Below are 21612 nucleotides of genomic sequence, written 5' to 3'. Positions count from 1 at the left end.
CGGGGGCAGATGGACCTCAGCGAGCCTCATTTCCCAGTCCTATTACGCAACAACTTTGCATCCGTCATCTTCGCCCTAATTGTGCAGGGGGCGGTGTTTGTGTGTTGCGCTTTCTCTCCCCGCTCCGGGCCGTCGCGCTCCCCGGAGAGACGCGCGGGGGCATTGTAATAGCTGCCTACGCAGCACCGCGGGGCTCCAACCGGCAGCCAGTCCTCCTCCCCACGGCCGCCCGCCCCGAGCGCTGGCAGCTCGCCAGCGCCCCCCTCACATTTCCCCCCTTCGCCCACCAAGGAGGAGGGGTCCTCCCGCGAGGGTGCGGGGAGGGGCAGGCGGAGGTCCGTGCCACGCCCGGGTCGCCGCAGCCCGGGGCCCTCGGCCGGGTACTCGGTTGGCAACAGGTAGTCCCGCCGCTGCTTGCTCGGGGAGACAAAAAGCGCCTGTGAGTGAGCGCGGATTGCCGGGCTCCCGGAGGCACCGCGGCGACGGGAGGGCGAAGGCATTGGTGGGAGAGCTGGACGGCAAGGGGGTGGGGGCTAGGGCCCCTCCCCAGCTCACCGCGGTAGCGGCGGCGGCGCCGGCCGTTGCGCAACCCTAGAGCTGGGCGCAGGGCGCGGGGCGCGGATCCTCGCCGCGCTCGGGCGGCGGCGCTGGCCGCAGCCGGGGAGGGACGCCGGCGGCCGGCGGCGCAGCGGGGAGGGGGGAAGCAGAGCGGGCGGGGGGGAGGGGGGGCGGGCCGGGGGGCGGGGCCGCGGAGAGCCCGCCCCCGCCGGCCGCGGCCATTGGCGGCGGGCCGGAGGCGGGTGCGGGCGCGGCGATTGGGGCCGCGGCCGCCCGTCACCGCGAGGCTGGCGGGCGGCGACGTAGCGCGGCGCTCGGAACTGACCTACTAACACACATCTCCCGGCGCGGCCACGGCGCCCGCGGACCCGGCGCGCCGCCCGCCTCCCGCGCCGCGCCCTCGCCGCCACCCGCCGCCGCCGCCGCCCCGGAGGCCCGGCCCGAGCCCCGCGCGCAGCGGGGCCCCGCTCCCGGCCGCCCGCGCTCTCTCCCCGCCGCCCGGGCTCGCCGTCCCGAGAGCAGGAACACGGTAAGCGCTCCGCCCACCGCCAGCCCGGCCCGGCGCCCCGCTCCCCGCCCGCTCCCGGGGCGCGCGGCCGGCGGGCGCGGGGCGCGGGGCGCGGGCCGGACTGTGCGCGGGGCTGGCCGGCGGCGGCGAGTGTGCGCGGGGCATTCATTACATAAACTTTTGCTGCCTTGTCAGGAGGGGACTCGCCACCTTAAGGTGGCTGCTTTGATTGCAGCGCCCTCGCGCCGGCACGTAGTCCGGGCTGGCTTGCGCTCCCCCCCCGCTGCTGTTGCATAATGTCTCCTGATTTCAGGAAAATTGATGTTTTGGTGGAGGAGAGCGCCGGGGAGGCTGAGCCATCTCGAGCGGGAAGGGCAGCGCTCCCTCCTTTCTCGTCCCTTCTGCGGGGCTGGCGGCGGGGGAGGAGAAGGGAGCGGAGGGGGCTGAGTAAATGGGACTAGTCTTGATTTTCTTGTTGAGAAAGAGCGTTGGTAGCGTGAACCGTGACGGCATTCCGAGAATGCGTGCGCGGCGTTTGTTTGTGTCAGGGGCTGTGTCTGCACAGACGTCTTCCACCCTGTTTGTCGTCAGCGTGTGTTACCAGCGCCCGGGAAGGTTGTGGGATTTGTCCTTGCGCAGATTGCATAATCTGTCCACCGTGAAATATTGGCTAGGGTTACGGGCAGATGTGGGAATGTGCGCGGACGGGTGCAATGATTTGGAAATTTTAGCGCAGCGTTAGATATTAGAGCGTTATTTACATCTGTACTACGTCCCAAATAAAAAGATCTATTTCTCAAGAGTCCTACAAAACATGAATTCCTCGGGTTGTATTCGGATCTTGGATACTCCCGGGGTTTGCCCCTTAGGTGTCCTGAGCTATTATTTTTAAATCTGGGACGAACCATTGTGGCGTTTACCTCCCTACCTTCTTGATTTTCACGCATTCCATTCCATCAGCCCTTTTTCTCACCTTATTGTCATTGCTTTTTCAGACACAAGACAGATCACATAATAGTTTCCTGGAAATGTTGCATTATGTAACTGCCGAATTTGCTGGCAGTCAGCATAGGAAGCGGGAGCTAATTACGTGATTTTATAATCTTGCTACAAAGAAAGTAGGACAATCTCAGCCTTTAAAATGTCACCGTAACAGTTTTTTTTTTTTTAAAGAATATTTTAAACAGGAAAGTAGACAACCGGGTAAAGCATTGAGTTAGCTCACGCTGCCGAATGTGTGTCTTTTGCCCTAAATGAAATGTGCGTTCTTCTAAATTTAGCCCTATCACATTTTAACAATTGTGGCCTCGCAGCGCTATTTCTGGTGTTTTCTCCAGGGCTGTGTGCAAATACAAGTTCAAGGCCATTTGCTGTAGTTTTAACTCCACGCCTTCGGAGACCTTTGATAAGATTGTATTTTTAGGAAGGCATTTCGCAGAGCCCGGTGATTTGCTGGATGCTGACTCCCATTTATCTTTATAAAAGACACTTTAGGAAAGTGCTGTGTTCCCTGAGAACAGCAGGGGATGGCCAAGTGTCATCTTCTGGTCTTGGCTTTTGTAAATAACAACAGGGAATGAGGTCACAAGTATTTATTTCACATCGTGGGTATTTATTTTTTTCTCCAGACCAGATATGATTTATGGGAAACAGATATAGGTTAGTGGATTGCATTTTTGTGTAGATACCCTAGTTTTATTCCTGTGAGTATATATGAATATATAATGTACCCAGATTTTAAATTTCTTCCGGCACTCTTAGGTAGTGTAATTATGTGTGAATATATGTATATGACGGTTTGTATATGCCAGATTTTTTTTTCCTGACGTAACATTTAAATTACTAAAGAGCAGGGTTTGGGTTTTTTGGGGGGGGAGGTATTATAGACATTCAGCCCTGGAAAAAATTGTATTACCCCAAGTAATTGCAGTTGCTTTCCAACAAGCTAATATTGCTCCAGCCCCCCACCCCCCCACCCCGGTGTCAGACCCCGATCTACTTTGGAGCTTGGTCAGGGAGCTCCAGGCCTGCTGGGGAACACGTAGCGTCCCCTTCCGATCGCGACCTCCAGGGGCCCGCCCCTCCCGCCGGCGGGGCCTTGGGGGACGGAGGCAGGGGGCTGGGAGGTGGGGGCGGCGCGTGGGGGCCTAGGGTCAGGACCCGGGAGCGCCCTGGGCGGTGCTTGGGCAGGAGCCGCACGGCGGCCTGCGCGCCTCCTCGCCCCCTCCCCACATTCCTTTGTTCTGGCGAGGGGGTCCTGGCAGCGCCGAGGCCCCGCTGCGCCGCCCACCCGGCGGGGGCGGGTCCCGGTGAGGCGCCGCGCCAGGGGCGCGGAGGGACCTGGGCCGGGGAGTGCGGGTGCGCTCTGGGTTCGCCCGGCCGAGGGAGGGGAGAGGAGCGGAGCCGGGGAGGATGGGAGGGGAGATGGGGAGGAGCGAGAGGCGCCCAGGGCGAGGCGCAAGGAGAGGGCAGCCGGGCGGCTCGGCAGCTCTAGCGGCCTGCCTCCTGCCTTTTGCCCGGTGAGCTTCTGAGCACCGCGGACACCTTTGTTCCTGGAGTCCTCATTGTATTTCGGAGCCAAGCGCTTCTTGATTCGTGAAGTGAGAAAGACTAAGAAAACCTCCAAATGTCAACAGACCACAGACATTGGGGGTGGGGGCGCTCCAGCATTGGTGGTGATGGAAAGGAGCTCCCCGGCTTGACTGTGGCTAGTCGAGTTGATGTATTTTTTTTTTTTGTTTGAACCTTTACTTCATGCGGTCAAAGGCTAGAGTAGAAAGAACTTGAATCCCCCGAGTTCAAAATAAAACAAAAATCAAAACGCCCACGTAGACGCCGCTGTCTTACTGTAAGACTACAGTACTTTTATCCTGGCATAAAGACTTCTGAGAGTGTGCTCAGCAACTGGTCTGCAGTGAATTCAGGGCGACATCACAGGTGTTCTCCGGCAGTCTGCTTTGTTGAAAAGTTGATTTCTGTGGGATCACATCCTACATCCGTGCCCCTAAATCAGTTTCTCTCTTGAGCTCCAGGCCACTGTCAGTAGTTAGGGACCAGCTCTGGCGGAGTCCTAAGAGTTCAGGCTAAGAGCTGGGTCCTAAGCCCCAGCCTGTGATTTTTGGGAGCAGCTGTGATCTCCGCTGGTGTCCAGGGTAAACTGAGGGAATATGACCCTTCGAGGTGGGTAGTTGTGAGGAGCTCAGTAAACCGTTTCCATACAATTCATCAGGAACCAATTTTTTTTAAATAAAAGTATTCACCTTCATTTTTCTCTGCCTAAATCTCTGTCCAATAATAATAAGGACTGAAGTTTGAGTTAAGACTATAATTAAAAATCATTCTTCGGATACATTTTTCTAATAATGATTATTTTTCTTTTCTTCTCAAAACTGTGTGCCATTGCGTCCAGTGGTAATGTAAGTTTGAAGTGAATTCGTGACAGTGTTCTAGAGCCTCCCTAATCACTGGGTTAATGTTTTGGGGAAGTGTTGGTAGGAACACAGTTGGTGGTGGCCGGAATGATGTAACAAGTGCCACACAGCCCTGGCTTTTTCCAGTTCCTTTGACCTCTCTGTGACGGTTTTCCTTGGCCCGATCATCCCCATCTACACTTCTATGGCCTGAGACCAGCCAAGGCTGGTTAGACCGCACCGATGAGCCCTCTGCAAGGAGCGTGTGCAGCCTGTGTGGTTGACAGCGAAGGCCGTGCCCCGTGAAACTGCTGATGTGTTTTGGCCCGTTGATTAATACACAACATTTCATCTGGTTGAGCTTTCTACCTGCCGCACCTCCCTAAGAATCGGAGAGGCTCGAAAGCCCTGGCACTCACCATCCTCGTTGCCTTGATGCGGCTCAGTCTTCAGAAATGAAATGAAGAGCTCGTACTTCCTAGCCTCTTAGCCTGCGTGTGCCTGGCACTGTGTTGCGTTCTAGCCCCATCCCCAATTTACAGGTGAGGGAGTGGAGGCACAGAGAGACGGATTAGCAGCCCAGACCACCAGCCTGAAAACGGGAAGGGGGGGGATGGGCTGTGCTAGTAACACCCCCCCAGTCTCTCTCCCTCCCCAGAGTGTGAATGCTAGCTTACTGTCGTCTTTGAAACAATTTCCTTTTCTGTGTTAAAGGCTTATCTTTGCGAAGTGCAATTATAACATCAGTGTGATGCAACAACCTGAAAATTAAAAACCCTTTGTTAGAGCGCTTTCCCGTGTTGAGCAACTGCCTGACTCACCCACGGAGTGGATATTTCTAGTTGACCTTGCCTTGGTCCGTAGTCAGCTCCCAGCTCCACGAAATGAATGTGATTGCCGCATGGAATGGAAAAGGTGCGGTCATATTGCCTCGGCTTTATTTTCACCCGAGCTAAACTCACACATACTTCATTATTTCCATTGTAATCCAGGTGGCACTGATGCTGTGAGGAGTTGTTTATTTTTAATTTGTATTGAGGGAATGAGAGCACACTTGGGATTCGATTCAAAATATGACAGAAACAATGCAATTGAAGCTCCTTTAATATGCATTTCTGGGTTTTGTGAGGTGTGCCAGTATTTCACAGCATTAACACATTGTTTGATATCCTGTTATTTTCCTAAATTGTATTTGAGTTGATTTTTATCCAGATCAGACTCATTGAGAATGTCGAAAGATGTTGACCTTTGATCACAGACATTACATAAGAGTTTTTCGGTTTCAAAATGAATTTGTATTACCACTACCCCCAATTACCTCTCAAATTTCTTCGCAAATAACTTTCCTGTAGTTAAAAAAAAATACTCTTTAAAAAAAAATACCATTTCTCATAGGGTTTTAATTAGAGAGCTTAAGCTTGTTTTTATGATAAGAAAGTTTAGTGGGGATTTTCTAGATGCCATTCATAATAATCTGTGCTTTGAGGACTCAATTTCATTGGAATCAGAACAATCTTTGTATTATAAGCCTTTAGTTATCAGAACATGGTGTCTTTTATCAATTTAAATCTCCAATGGTCTTAATGGGCAATTCAGTAGCCTTCAAGTAAACATGAAAACATTTTTTAAAAAACCCATCTTATTCATAAGGCATGTAGTAAAGCAAATGACATTTGTAATCATCTGCTCACTGGGCAAGAAAGTGAAATTAAAAAGAAGAAATCAAAAAGTCAAGCTGAGGAGAACTGGAGTGTTTCTTCAGTGTACCTAAAAACATTCGAGAACTTTCCGTGCCCCCCCCAGCCCTACACCCACACCATTTCTGCCACCATTCTGCGTGCTGCACATGCTCTGCTGGTGTGAACCCATGGCAGAATTTCCTGCGACAGTTACTTCGCGATTGTTGGCGTCCCTTAGGATCTCAGATTAGTTGTCAGACTCATACGTTATCTTTGGAAGTAGCAAGGAAACGAGTGGTCCCCATTTGGAAGTGACTGCAGCTTTTAAAAAATGCTTTACCCCCCATTCCTCTCCCTGTTCAGTGAGGGTGTGTTTGGTCTTTGGTTCTCCAGCCGTGCAGCTGTATGTGTGAACATCTCTGCGCTTCCCGCACACAGTCTTCCGAATATTTCCATCCTGCGCTGTAGGTTACAAACACTGGCCTCTTTTATACAAGAGTGTCAAGTTATACCGTTCATACTTCAGTTCCTGAAGTTATAGCAGTGCTGTCACCAAATGCAATGTCGTATTTGTTAAGATTGAATCTAATTTTTAAGTGGTCCTTTGTTGAGGATGAGAGAACAAGAAACTTGAAATATTTTCACATAGCATAAACTTGATCAGATTCTGACACATTTATTTACAAATGCGCCCAATTAGAAAAAGTAGGTTAATTTGTTGCTATGATAGGACAGATTTGGCAAAGCATGAGAATCACTGTGTGTGTGTGTGTGTGTGTGTGTGTGTGTGTGTGTTCGTATAGGGCTCATGTACACATTTCTCTCTAACATTAGGGTTAACGTCTTTGTTTCTAGAGATAGACTTATATTCTTTTTTTTTTTTTAAAGATTATTTATTTATTTATTTGACAGAGAGAGAGACAGCCAGCGAGAGAGGGAACACAAGCAGGGGGAGTGGGAGAGGAAGAAGCAGGCTCATAGCGGAGGAGCCTGATGTGGGGCTTGATCGCACAACGCCGGGATCACGCACTGAGCCGAAGGCAGACGCTTAACCGCTGTGCCACCCAGGCGCCCCGATAGGCTTATATTCTTGAACGGGAGGCACTTCATTGGCAATTAGAGAAGTTTAACATAGTTTTGGGGCCCCTGGCTGGCTCAGTCGGTAGAGTTTGTCTGTGATCAAGTCATGTGTCTTGATCTTGGGTTTGTGAGTTCCAGCCCCACGCTGGGCATAGAGATTACTTAAAAAAAAAATAGAAGTCTTTAATTTTTCAGCCTGATTAGAAAATCCCCTTGCGGCTTCAGTGCCCTCTGAGGTTTCTCACCCCCCACGGCCCCCTTGCCTGCGCGTGTGTACTCCTTTTCTGTTCTAGCTCTGCTTTTAAGTACTGGGTTTTATTCGTATCCGTGAAAAGAAGTAAAGCTTTTCACTGAAACGATCATGTCATTGATTGTTAACCCTACCGCGAGAAATGTAGGTTGACATTTTGCTAGTTTTAATAGTTTAAAGAGTTGTGGATTGATTAACTTTATTTATTTTTCACCGAAATGACAAGTGTCTCAAAAACAAGCATCCGTCTGCTTAGTGGAGAGAGAGTTTACAATTTAACATAAAATGATTTTTTTTTCTTTAATGGTATCTCTGCTGTGCCTCTGAGAGGAAATGAACGACACATCCAGAGAGTGGAGGACAGTGAGAGAGTTCTACTTAAAAAATGCTTCCAAAACATGGCGCCCATCAAATAGTATCTCATCTTGTGTAGACAGAATTTTTAAATCAAGATATGTGATAGAAGCTATTTGCAAGAAGACTTCCCCTTTAAAGAGAGCATTAATAACAAAATTTTCTTATGGTAGACTATTTAACGTCTAAACTGTTGGTAGGATTTTAGATGCTTGAGACAAAGTGTTCCTTCTTGTTTGGGAAAGTTCAGTTTGCCAGCCGTGGTTCTTCTGAGAGGTGTGCTGAGGCCGGGCAGGCACAGGTCTGTGTCCGTGAGCACAAGTAACCACGTCACTCCTTGAGGAAGAATTTGGTGGAGAATTCATGTTGTGAACTTTTATTCGTTTTTAGACTTTTTTAAACCAAATTTTAATCTTAATTAAAGATCATGTTTAGGTCATCTGACTTGAATACACATTACAGCCCAGCGTTTACAAAACCTAACTCCCGCCTGTGGAAGTAGCATAATGTACTATGAAAAAGCATGTATTAGAGACAGCGCACCCACGTTAGGGACGGGAAGACACATCGGCTGGAATGCGGTGTCTCCTGCTCTTCGATTTCTCTTTTATTCATGTTCTTATGAAGCAGCCCTATTGTCTAATGGGGGTGATGAGGCTGAGCACACTGAACATGCCAGCGTCACAGAACTGGCAGTAAGGCTCAGTTACTCGAGAACGGAAATCGAAGGGGTGGCTGCAGCCCAGCGCTGGTGGCGGCCCGAGAGCGTGACGCTGAGGTGCTGTGGGTGTTAAATCAATCCAGAGGGAGATCACTGGCGTTTGTATTAAAGTCATTAGTTGAGCATAAACTCCGATGTGTTAGAAGGCCGTGTAAGCCACCTTAGCACTTCCGGTAAGTTCACTGTCAGGGGACACGACTAGCTTCTAAGGCCCATCTCTGCCCTCAGCGCTGTGTAATCTGGGGAAAGTCACTCAGTCTCTCTGTGTTTCAACTGCCCACCTCCCCTCCATGTTGGAAATGGATACATTTTGGTTTTGTACCAAAAAAATCATAGGCGATAGTGTCTCCAGCTCTAGTTTTTCTTTTCCCCTATTTTAGCATGTAGGATTGCCAGGAGATTAAAATTTTAGCAGAGACGAGAGTTTTGAATGTTTTTGCAGTTCATTAAATACTTTCGGGATATAAAACAGCTGCCGAAGAGGCTGGAGAAAGTTCCCGGTGGTACCTTTGTTGCTTTAGGGAAGTTCTGGCCGCATCTAATGGTGCCTTCCTGCCCCCAAGGTAGCTTAGCAAGTGGGTGCGTATTACTCAGAAATGGGAGTGATCCAGAAGAGGAACTGGGTGCGCACCAGAACAACCCCTGCAAGCGTTGGGGAGGGTGCTGGTAGGGGAACTGCCCTGGGGTCTGGGCGGGAGTCTGAGCTCTGCTGCGTAGCCGGCTGGGGGCACTGGGCAAGTCACTGAACTCCGAGCCTTTTCTGTTTTGAAAACCGTTATCGTGAGGGTAACGAACACAGGAGATGCCAGGATCGTGGTTTCTACTGTGTAGTAAGTGTCCAGTAAGTGGCACCTGTTGGGATTGCTTGTGGTGTTGTCACCAGACCAAGAAACAAGCTGTGTGACCCGGTCCCCACGTCACGGCGCCGTCACGCATGCCTCCCCTAGCGCTGGGTTCTGCAGTCTGGCTCCTGCAGGAGACTACGAGTTCCTTGACTCTTGAGTGGGGTTTTCCCTCCCTCTGTATGTGCCCCCAGTCTGGCTCAGTGCCTGGTCCACAGTAGGCGCTCCGTATTGTGTTGAATAAATCAATTAACGAATAAGAGAAGCTCTCTGTTAACAAGTAAAATGTCTTTTTTTTAGAATTTACATAATAACAGTGTGTTAAAAAAAAAAACTATCAGAAAGTGTTTCATTTACAAAACTCTCTTAGATAAGGCAAATGAGTGACTACCAATCAACTGCTGGGCACCTCTATGTTCAGTGTGTTGCCAGGACACAAAGACAATACTTTGCACCCTGAAGAAAATTGCAGACTAGCTGGATATACAAAACAAACCTGCAGAAAGATAGCATACGAATCAACACCTCTCTCTGCATCATCTCACACACCATAAACTTTTTTCCAACACTGCAAGATTATTTGATAAAAAATATTACAGAAGATGCTCTTAAGATAGTAGGTGGTGATTTGCCAGTGAGTCAGAGAGACAATATTTACAGATGAGGGAAGATTCCCAGATTCTAATACATGTAGTAAAATTCACACCGGAAGAAGATGAAAAAGGAAAGAGACTTCCTGTAGGTTTTGAAAGTACCGAGGAAGTTCTAGAGATGACAGAGTGGACACGTAGTACGTCGACGGTGAGAAGAGAGGATTCAAAGAGATGCTAAGACAAGAAGGGTATTTTCATCAGATGGAGTGGGACAGTGTCCTTGACGCAGCGTGGGTGAGGGCTGCCCGCCTCACTCGGCCAGACTCCTGGCATATGCAGCCTTCAGACCAGGAGGCTGAAAAGTCCCAACCCCCTGGTAGATTTGAAATGATGAAAATGGGTAAGAAATGATGAAATAAGGAAAAGTTTAGTAAGAGTCACTAAGGCAGAATGGTGGGGCATTTGAAAAGCGTAACTGTGAAAACTCAGTGGGGAGGCAAAGGTAAAAGGAATGTGACTTTTTTTTAAAAGGAGGGGACACATTTTAAAATGCAGGGGAGAGAGTGAGTCTCTGGTGGAAAATGTATCCGAAAGAATAGTGTTCAAGAAACTATATGATGTTTACAAGAGCAGTAGTACTTGAGGAGCTGGTGGAGGTTTGAAGGGCACCCCCCAAAAAGATCAGTGCCATTGTTCTCCTGCTGCTGAAGTTTGACTCTTTGCTTCAACACTCAGTTGATTTTAGTGGTGGGGACGTGACCGAGCTGGGGAACAGAAATATTTACTAGCAGCGAAGAGTCCATTGATATGTAGAGGAAAAGTGGGTTTTCGTGTCAGAAGACGAAACCTGAGTGGGAATATAGAAAGCGTTGTTGTTGTACTATAGAAAGATGCCCTTTTTATACGGTCACTGCCTGCCGCTGCAGACTCCTCGCCTTCACGTCGCGTTATCAAAAACAAACAGAAACCTGGTATTATTAATCACGGGTTTCGCTAAGTCGCAACTGACTGTTTCCATGTTGGCTCAGCTTTATGGACAAAAATGTGGCATTAAACCTTATTCTTTATGATCCTGAAATTACTACATCATTTCTTCTGTTCCTTCTGGAAAAGGCACAAGAAGCCAGCAGGCTTTTCCAGCTGATAAAATTAAACTTCCCTTCATTAGTCATTACAAAACTATGCACAAGAAAGGGAGAGTGACGTAAAACAAAAACATTCAATCTTTTTAATGTGGCAGGAGAGAGTGCCGTATGCAGAAAGCACTGAAAGAACGGTGGTCTCCCTTACGAAAGTAGTACCTACTGGGAAATCAGGCGGAGAAGCCCAGCGAGAAACACAGTTGGATCCAAAAACCACCACAAAAAGGTTGTTATTGGAATCTAATATGGGTTTATTACCTCATGTCAAGCCAAATTCAGATTATAAATATCTCATCAGTGGAAAAGGAAGCTAGCTGATGGTTCTATTTTTGAGGGTTTTTTTTTAATATTCTGTTTGAAACTAATTAGTAAAATGGAAAGAAATGCTTTCCATAATTACATTCTCTGGGTTTAAAATAATTTTAAGTTTCAAGAATGTACTGTACTTAAAAAGAAAGAGTCCCTTTGAATAGTAACTGTTTATTTTAGTCCCAAACCACTGCATAAATGAAATCTATTGGGGCAGACTTTTCAGGACCAAAAAAGAAAGCCAGCACCTGGGGTGCTTCAATCTTAAGTGGATATTTGGTAAATCAATTTGAAGGAACCAGAGAAAAGAAGGAACATATCTAATGTCATAGCACAGACGCATCAGAAGAGATGGCTCATTGAGAGGACTGCTGTGCGCACAGGTGTGCTGAGCCACCTGGCAGAATGCGGCCAGGGCTGTGACGGACAGGTGTGTGTCCACATTAGAGTCCGATCCAAACAATGACGACTCAGTCATTTGTGTGGCTTTTATTTTCATTTCTGTGAAACTACAGATTTAGCTTTAGAGTGTATTTTATTCCACGTAATTGCAGAATTTGTATACGGGTATGAGAGTTTACCTGGCAAAGTGCCTTTGAAGGTGTGAGCTTGTTTGCTCCGTAGTGATACAAACGTCATCTAAAATTATTCAGAGGCACCACGATATGCAAGGACTGTTTAAAACTTAACCAACCAGAGGCGATCTTTCATTTCCTTCCTGGGACGTCTTGTCTCCATGTGCCCCCCACCCCCACCCCCACATTCACGGCGTATATTCCTGCTCCTGAAACCACCTTCTCCCCGGGCACACGTGTGGTTTTGCTCCCAGTGTCCAGGACCACGTGGCACTCCGCTGAGAGGTCTCGCCAGGGATTTGTCCTCTACAACTTACAGCATAGGCATTTGGGCCCCTATCTCCTTTTCCAGATGGCAGCCTCTTTGAAGGGAAGGGCTACGTCTCGTTCAGACCTGTATACTGTACGTGCTTAGCGCGGCTCCTCGTGCATAACTGGCAAAAAATATTTACCAAATGGATAACGTTCTTTTCCTGTATTGCAGGGAACCTAGGAGGAAGACCCCTACTCCATTCAGTAAGAGGACCGGAGAGATTCGTTCCGGACAGCAGAACGGAAGAGAGAATATTGATGGCTCTTACACTGCAGTTTTTAAAGCATTTGTGAATACTGGGGAAGGCATCTGTCCTGATTCTGATGCAGCTGAGAAAAATGCAGACCATCAAGAAGGAGCAGGCGTCCCTGGATGCTGGCAGCGGTGTGGACAGGATGATGGTGCTGAACTCCGCGCTGACCGAGGTCTCGGAAGACATGACGGCGGGTGAGGAGCTGCTTCTGAATGAAGGCAGCGTGGGGAAGAGCAAGTCTTCCGCATGTCGGAGGAAACGGGAATTCATTCCCGATGAAAAGAAGGATGCCATGTATTGGGAAAAGAGGCGGAAAAATAACGAAGCCGCGAAGAGGTCTCGGGAGAAGCGTCGACTGAATGACCTGGTTTTGGAGAACAAACTGATTGCCCTGGGAGAAGAAAATGCCACTTTAAAAGCTGAGCTGCTCTCCCTAAAATTAAAGTTTGGTTTAATTAGCTCCACAGCCTATGCCCAGGAGATTCAGAAACTCAGTCACTCTACCGCTGTGTACTTCCAAGACTACCAGGCGTCCAAGTCCAGCGCCAGCGGCTTTGTGGATGAGCACGAGCCCTCGATGGTGACGAGCGGCTGCATTTCTGTCATCAAGCATTCCCCGCAGGCCTCCCTGTCCGACGTTTCCGAAGTGTCCTCGCTGGAACATTCGCAGGACGGGGCTGCGCGGGGTGGCTGCGGGAGCCCCGAGAGCAAGTTCCAGGCCATCAAGCAAGAGCCGGTGGAACTGGAGAGCTACGCGAGGGAGCCCGGCGACGAGCGGGGCGCCTACCGGGCCTCCGTGTATCAGAAGCTCATGGGGACCGCGTTCCCCGGCTGCTCCCACTCTCCCCCGCTGCTGCAGGCCGCCCGGTCCTCCAGCAACTCCCCCAGGACGTCGGAGACGGACGAGGGCGCGGTGGGGAAGTCATCCGACGGGGAGGATGAGCAACAGGTTCCCAAGGGCCCCATGCACTCTCCCGTGGGGCTCCCACGCGTCCACGCCGCTGTGGTGAAGGTTCCAGAAGTCAGCTCCTCCGCCTTGCCGCACAAGCTCCGCATTAAAGCCAAAGCCATGCAGATCAAAGTGGAAGCGTTCGATCACGAGTTTGACGCCACGCCCAAACCGTCCTCGCCTGTCGAGGGGACGCCCAAGAGACATTTCGAACTCGAGAGGCATACTGCCCCAAGTATGGTCCATTCTGCCCTCACCCCTTTTTCAGTGCAGGTGACTAACATTCAAGATTGGTCTCTCAAATCGGAACACTGGCATCAAAAAGAACTTAATGGCAAAACTCAGAATAGCTTCAAAACTGGAGTTGTGGAAATGCAAGACAGTGGCTACAAAGTGTCTGACCCAGAGAATTTGTTTCTGAAGCAGGGGATAGCAAACTTATCTGCAGAGGTGGTTTCACTGAAGAGACTCATAGCCACGCACCAAATCTCTGCTTCGGACTCTGGGTGAATTACTACTGAAAAGCTCTGGGTGTTTAGAAAGCCGTCATTTGCAATAGATGAGTACGTTTTGTATTAGGCTGAATTTTCACTGGACCCGTGATGTCATTCCACTGTAATGTTCACACATTGTCTGCTGGGTGTCTTTTCGTGCACAAATTATTATGGAAATTAGATCGTGTTATCACTCTGCCTTGTGTATAGTCAGATAGTCCATGCAAAGACTGTATATATTGAACATTATTTTTGTTGTTCTATTATAAAGCGTGTCAGTTACCAGTTTCAATAAAGGATTGGTGACAAACACAGAACTTCTGCTCCATTGCACTTGATTTTATGGAGAAGAAAAAGCAATTTAAGTTCCAAAAGTGGATATTAAAATATTCCGTGTTTTACTCTTTTGGGGGTTTTCTCCCCTGCATTAGGGAAAGCCGAAATGTAAGTTCAGCACATAATTTGTTTTTCTTCTAGTTTGGCCCGGGCTATATAGTAAGTTTGGAAACTGTCCAAAGAGAGGGCAAAAAAATAACAATGACTTTTCTTGCATTTGAGACTAATTTACTGAATTACTCCCCATTATCTATTTTTCTTTAAGCTTAAGTTTTCTGTGTTTGTTTGGTTTTGGTTTTTGGGGTTTTTTTAAGTAGAAAAATCCAAGTTGTCTGGCATCAGCCTCTCTTGGGTCATCTCTTTTTTGAGTATGACACATTCATGTGGACAGTTGAGTCACTGACCCACTTTATTAATTAGAGGTTCTTTAAAAGAGTGTCTAAAGACTAAGGATGAAGTCACTCTTACGTTATTCTAAATCTTAACAGTTCTTGACTAGAACAGTCTAGGGAATTAAGCTAGTGAAATTCCATTTTTATTTAGTTTCCAAAATTTCAAAGAACACATCAGCTATCCCATTCCAGTATGTATAGTCTGAGTATACATAATGACTTGTTATTTTCCACTTTGCCAGTGAGGAATATAAATAGTAGCTCTGTAGTAGAAATTGTAATGCAGAAACCCAGAAGAAAGCGTCATTCTAAGTCAGTTGATGCTAAGATGTTACTGATGATTTGTCCAGCGTCCACAGTGGCTTGTAGAAGTAGGTGTGGTGGGACCAAATGTCTTCTGTTGCAGGATGGGACTGGCCTCCAGGTGGGGCGGGAGGGACAGACGGATGCTGGTCAAGCCCGGCCTTCTCCAAAGCTGCTGTCCTCACGAAGGCCCTCTCCAGATCCAGCTCTTTCCACACTGATGTCCTTCCTGTTCTGCAGAGAGTGGAGGGGCTCGAGGCTCACAGGACGTGTGCAGAGTGACTTAATCCTCACTCTGCTGGCTGCCCGTATGTCATGGTGTCCCCCGAGAAGGGGCCCGATTGTAACATCCCATTTACAGGGCTGTGGTTTTTTTGGCTGACCAGTTGGAGCAAAAGCTTACTCCTTTTTATTTTTAAAAGTGGCCCTTTGAATTAAAGGCAATGCTGATAATGCACGTACATGCTCTCCACTCTGTCCTTTTGGTCACAGTGACTAGTTTTCTCTCTAAAATCTCCCGGCTCGTAGAGAAATGTGTTTTCTTTTCAGCCCTTGGCCTTCTCTCTTCATATTTTATCAGTGACGGGGTGAGACCCAGAGGCAAACCCATCTCATTTCAAATGTTACAAAGCACAGGAGGACTAAAATATTGCATGGGGGTCAGGATCCCAAAGCATTTGACAGCCTAGAGTGGGTGAAATGAACCCAACCTGGATACAGTAGGGATACACTGTAAAGTCAGATTCCTATGTTAAACGGAAAAAAAAAATGCTGTCTAAGTTCACAGTGGGGAGAAAAACAATACCATAAGTACATGGTTTGTGTGTGGGGGTTAGCCTCCTCCAGCCTGCCATGAGTCAACTCCCAGTACATGACGGTTGCGTCCATACAAACAGTGTCCGAACACGAAGACAACGGCCCTGTTGCACAGGGTGGACACGTTGACGTACAAAAGGAAACGCTCCAAAGGAACCTAGCCGACGTGTCAGGTGTCACAGCATGAACTAGAAGGTACTAAGAAAACCTGACAAATCGCCTCGGAAAGAGGTGGACCATCTATACTGTGTGGCACTGGAAGGGAGAGTAAGAACAGGTAGGTGAGAGCAGGAAAGGTAAACCTGGGGCGCCTGGCTGGCTCAGTCAGAAGAGCGTGCAGTTCTTGGTCTCCGGGTCGTGAGTTCGAGCCCCATGATGAGCACAGAGAGCACTTACATGAATAAACTTACAAAATTTATCTTTAAAAAAGAAAGGTAAATCTGAGTTATTTTCAGGAGGAACCGGCATCTGTCAGCAGTGTAGACGCAGAGTGGCCTGACGGGCCACAGCACCTTCCACGTTAACTGCTAATGGGAGGTGGCAGGGTGAATACTTGGATTTAAACACAATTGGATGCCTTTTTCCTCTATCGTTTTGCCTTATAATTTCAGGGACCTGAGATATAGTTGGAATGATGTACAGAATGTTACTCCTTAAAAATAAAAGAACAGCATAAACAAGCAATTCCACACTCACGAGGAACGAAAGAAACACCGTGTAAGTACACTGACACTGTTGGTGTAAGTACACCGTCATCGTGTGCGGGGAAATGCGGCCACCCTTCCCTCCCACTCACAGAGTCCCATAAAATCATATAAAATGCCCGAACACCGAATAAATCTGTACTCTAAGAATGAGAAGGCTCAGAACACCCCAGTTTGAAGCATTCCCAGGAACATGGCTGTCAGGTAGGGCTTGATGGGGAGGAAGCTGTGAAAGCACAGAGGCCGCACCCCAGCCATGGGGCACCGCAGAGGGAGGGGAGCCCGCTGACCGGCAGTGGGGTCCATGGGGACATGGCAGCAGGAGCCACTGCATTTCCCCTCCACCTGCCCAGGAGGAGGGTCCTAGGACGGGCATCGCCTGGCAGAGGAGGCAGGCATATGTGTCCCTGACGGGGCCCACCTAGCAGCAATCCCCTTCCCCTGCCCTGTGCAACAGTATCTCATTGGTCCTATGCCCATTTTAGGAAGCAGAATACCGAGACTCTCAGCGGCCCCCGCCAGGCCGCCCGCCCCCAGGCAGAGGCGGGCCAGCAAGCCCCGTGTGGCACTTCAGTCCGTGTCCAGGTGGAGCCCCGAGAGCGGAGCGGGAGCATCTCCGACCTACAGGAGCAAAACGGGGGAATCTGAGAATGGTGCAGCTTGTAAGTGGCTTTTGTCGGGATTAGGAAGGCTGCTGTGGAAACAACTACCTTTCTGCTATGTAATGGTCGAGTGAGAACTATTCTGCTTATCTTCAAAGGCCAACTATTCCCACAGAAAAGCAGCTAACATCTGTGTAGCTCTTCCTCACACATGTCCACACACCTGTCCACACACACATCCACACGCATGACCTCTTCCAAAGTCCAGTCACTTTCTTGTCACGGTTATTATTCATTAAAAACTGCTTTTAAAAATCATGTTAGGTTAAAAAAAACAACAACACTGGTAGCTATTAAATTTTTTTTGAAAACCCTAGAAATTATCCCTCAGGAGTGAGAATCATTGGCAGCACCCTCTTGGTCTTTATTTTCGGATGATTTGGGGCAGGGATTGGGGGTTGTTTAGGAAGTAGTGCAATTGTTAGAGTGATTTGAACACGGTCCCCCAAGCTACGTGCACCAGGAACACTTAAGTAGGAAAAACTTGCCGAGGATGTGAGATGTGGGGACTCGGTATGCGTAGGAGGCCAGAGAAATAAGAGAAAAGTCACGATTATGCACTGTAGTGAATGGGCATGTCTTACAGGCAGGTGAGGTAAGCTACAACTGGTTGAAAGATGTTGGCCGTATTTTCCATGGAGCTAACTTGTACTGATCTGAACGGACACGAGGAAAAGGTAAATGGAGAACTAACGGAGCTAAGTGGTAGAAGTCCAGGCAAGGGAGAGCAGGTGACGTCAGGTGACGAAGAGCACTGCGCAGGGAGTCAGGACAGCAAGCAGTTCCCGCCGCTGTGTCGTCCTGCTAGGGGCCCCCAAGGAACGACTGTGGTGTTGAGCTGATTCCCTAAGTAAGCAAAGTAGCCCACTGCCTTGTCTGCTATCTCCCATTGGCAGTCTTCCTGCCTTGAGAAGGAAAAGGTTACTGTGCAAAAGTGCTTGACTAAAGTCCAAGGTTCTGGGGGTTCCAGAGCAAGGCCCCTTTGGAAATGCACATGGACGAAACCCTGAGGATGGGAAGAGAGGGGACAGCAGGTCCTATGGCCAGGGGGCACAGCAAGGGAGACAAGGAAGGAGGAGGCCCAGAATGGACCCCCCCCCAAAGTAAGAGATAGTTCATAGTAACAAGATTAAAACTCTAACAGCAGTGCCCGATTTCCCATGAGACTGGGAACTTTCTCTTTGAGAAAATAACTTCTGGTTTGCTGCTGGGGTCACAGGAGGGCTGTAAAAACAGTGGCACAGGTCCAGGTCACCAAGAGAAAGAGGTAGGTGCTTTGCAGAGAAAGTGTGAGGACATGGGGGTGGGAGCTTGGGGCTCTGCTTTTGATGGGGAGGGGCTAGGGAATAAAGAGAAGGGAAGGAGGGGACGGAGGCCCAGGAAGGCCACTGAGGAATATGTGGTGGAAACACTTCTCCATGGCCTCCTCAGATCGTCAGTGAGTCCTACAGGCTCTCCAGTGCTTTGTGCGAGTGGATTTTTGTTTGTTTGCTGGCTTTGCCTCTGGGTCAGCGTTGTGCACGGCAAGGCCGCTCACCTGGGGGCAGGCACCGAAGGGGATGGTGAAGGTGGACGCCCTCAGGAACCTGCAGAATCTGGAAGGGGCTGTGGACCTTGACCACCCCGGCAGCGGAGGCTCGGAGGCCACCTTCCCCGGGCCTGGGGGTTAGGGAGGCCCGGGTAATCCTCAGTAAATATGAATTGCCTGTGGTGATCCAGTTTTGTGCTGCATGCTGTGGGGGAACATAACATGAAGATACAATATCTCCTTTTGAGTTTTGAATTTGCTTGGGAAGGAAAGACGAAAACTCTGAGGGTGGTAAGAGCCCATAGGCACCACGGAGAGGTGGAATGCGTGGGAAAGAGCAGGCTAAGAAAGAAGCTCAGAACACACGTGGCAGTGCGGCAGTGACGCTGTCACCCGAGGGGCATCTTCTACCACTTAGCTCATCTTCAGCAAGAGGAGGAGTGGGCTGGAGGCGGGGTAGAGGGGGCCGACAACAAGAGCAGAGAGCAGCGATCTTCCTTCCCACCATGCTGTATCCCTGGAGAAGTGAATCCCTTTAGAGGACTGCTAAGACAAAATTCAAAAGTAAATGTAGACCCAGCTGCCAAAGAACCTCAAATCCCAGGCTGCAGAAATTGTCCGGAATCACTTGGGGAGTGGTTGTAGGAAATGCTGTCTCATGACCTGCTGCCGAGATGGGGAAGGGCAGGAGAGGGGAGGGCGGGGTGAATCTGGGAAGCGGGTGTGGCCGGTGTGTGACGGTGGGAAGGGTACTGTGCATAGGCACAAGCAGAAGGTGCCTGTAGGGACCCCTGATCCGGAAGCTGCATTCAGAGTTTTCTGCCTGAACGGATGGGAGTTGTTTTGCCTTGGGAGTGCAGCTGCACACAGTTGGACTCTCGAGTGAGCACACATGCATGAGGCTATGTGGTGCTCTGGGATTGTGCACAATGCCACTAATTGTATATATACTTTGGGGAGCTCTTCCTATGTCCATCACAGAAATGTGAAGTTACTGTGCTGTATTATTAGTCAGGGTTCTGCAGAGGAACAGAAACAATAGGATATGAGGATATCTGTAGATATAGATATAGAGAGAGACTGAGATTGATTATGAGTAATTGTCTCATGCAATTATGGGGGCTGAGAAGTCCCATGATGTCTGTCTGTAAGCTGGAGGCCCAGGTCTAGCTTTTAAAAAATGGGTCCATCCATCCATCTATCTACCTATCCATCCATCAACCCAGAGAAAGAGAGAAAGAACACATGCACTAAAGTCATTTAAAACATTAGATATTTGTAAAGGTTAATGTATCACATTTTTGGACACATAAATGTCAAAAGAATTACCAGTATTTTCTTCACATCTTGTAAACATCCTGGGCATCAAGACCCCACTTAGCGACCACAGCTCTGTGTCGGGGGCCAGAGGCAGAGGGCTAATAGCTCTTCGTCCACCTGATGAACTAATTGGGAATCTTTTTTTAAATCTTTTTCAAAGGTGTATTTGAGGATCTCCACTCAAAGGTCTTAGATGTTTCTGAATTTTAAAGATATATACACATTCCTAGTTATTCTCCCCCCCTATTTCTTTTCACCAGCCTGGATTTTAGTAGGTAATAGAGCATTATTGATATTTTCCAGTTTTGAACTATTTTGACACCTATACACTCTTGGCATGGAGGCTGGGTTTTATAAGGTGTCTAAAGACTCGCCTGTTACAAGAGGGGGCAGAGAAGTCATGGGTCTGCCTGCGTGTCTTCCTGTGGCCAGGGAAAGGCTGCCCCGCACATCAGCAAGCAAAGTCTAATGACGCAGAAAACTACAGGAAGCTGGGCTTGGAATTCATCACTAGTTGTGTTTACTCCAGGTTCTAGACACGGGCCTATGGAATAGAAGGCCAAAGAATATAAGAGCCCCTTCTAACAGTGGTAAGTCCAGGGTGCCTGGGTGGCTCAGTTTGCTAAGCGTCTGCCTTCACCTTAGGTCATGATCCCAGAGTCCTGAGATCAAGTCCCGCATCGGGCTCCCTGCTCAGCAGAGAGCCTGCTTCTCCCTCTCCCTCCCCCTGACTCGTGCTCTCACTCTCTCACACAAATAAGTAAAATCTTAAAAAAAACAAAGTGGTAAGTCCTCTGAGGATTGGTGTTCAAATAGGCTTCATGGAAACAATCACCTATTAAAGTTTTTGTGGGGAACATCTCTGGATTAATCGTTTAAGGAATACCATCTGGCCTCCGAACTTAGAGCTTCTTTAAAATTACTACTGACCCCACAGTCATTCTATTTTGTTATTTTCTGCCTTGGGTTCCAGCAGCCTGTCCAATATTTGTAAGACATTTGGAAGATTCACCATCTGCTATTGCTCACTATGTCCCGGGCTTCTGATGTAATAAAAATATTATTTTAAAAAGTACATTTTTAAACTTCTTATCCCCTTTTTATGAATGTTTCCTAATGAATCCTTGTGAAACCATTAAGGTAAGTACAATAATTTATTATTACGTATTTGTTTTTCTATAAAATGAACACAGCTTGTCTGTAATGGTAACAGAAGCTTCCAGAACATCTGCTTTGAAGTTAACTTCCAAAGGCCTCGCATGGAACAATCTGTTCTCTGCGTACAGGACTCAATCATCGCTCAAGTCCCTGAGAAGCGATGGCACCAAACCAACCACTGCTGGTTTGATTTGCACTATTTTTAAGTCATTTTATTTTTGGCAGTCGATATTCTGTTCCTGACACACACTACTTACTTACATGACACCAATATTCCATCTCTATAATAAGACTAAAGATTAAGTCAGGAAGAGATACATATAGTCAATTCAGGGAATGCATTTATTGTGAATCCTTGAGGTG

At 48.5% G+C, this 21612-nt stretch overlaps 2 protein-coding genes across 6 annotated transcripts in view; one reads left to right on the top strand and one right to left on the bottom strand.

The window, feature by feature from the left end:
• Positions 1 to 271: 271 nt before the first annotated feature.
• Positions 272 to 14347, top strand: NFIL3 (nuclear factor, interleukin 3 regulated). 2 transcript variants are annotated; one of them, XM_045772539.2, is made up of 2 exons: positions 272 to 398; positions 12506 to 14347. In XM_045772539.2, the coding sequence occupies exon 2, from the start codon at positions 12658 to 12660 to the stop codon at positions 14044 to 14046; it is 1389 nt and encodes a 462-aa protein (XP_045628495.1). In that variant the 5' UTR covers positions 272 to 398; positions 12506 to 12657; the 3' UTR covers positions 14047 to 14347. The 2 variants fall into 2 exon arrangements, with proteins under 2 accessions (XP_045628495.1, XP_045628494.1); XM_045772538.2 differs by lacking the exon at positions 272 to 398 and adding an exon at positions 886 to 1087.
• The window catches only part of LOC148107160 (uncharacterized), a 44452-nt gene continuing 29126 nt past the window's right edge, over positions 6287 to 21612 (bottom strand). For 3 of the 4 annotated variants that reach the window (XR_015722936.1, XM_087858833.1, XM_087858835.1), the window contains exon 4: positions 14436 to 17202. Coding sequence is in view for 3 of the 4 variants with exons in the window: in XM_087858833.1 (XP_087714959.1) it covers positions 17052 to 17202 (151 nt within the window). In the remaining variant the exon portion in view is untranslated. Of the gene's footprint in view, positions 8176 to 14435; positions 17203 to 21612 lie in introns of those variants that run through there. The other variant, XM_087858834.1, reaches the window with a different exon arrangement.

Source organism: Ursus americanus, chromosome 34 (assembly GCF_024610735.1).
Source record: "Ursus americanus isolate L20-20 chromosome 34, mUrsAme1.1.p, whole genome shotgun sequence".
Taxonomy (NCBI): Eukaryota; Metazoa; Chordata; class Mammalia; order Carnivora; family Ursidae; genus Ursus; species Ursus americanus.
Note: the sequence above shows the minus strand (reverse complement) of the source record. Positions and strands in the feature narration are given on the sequence as shown.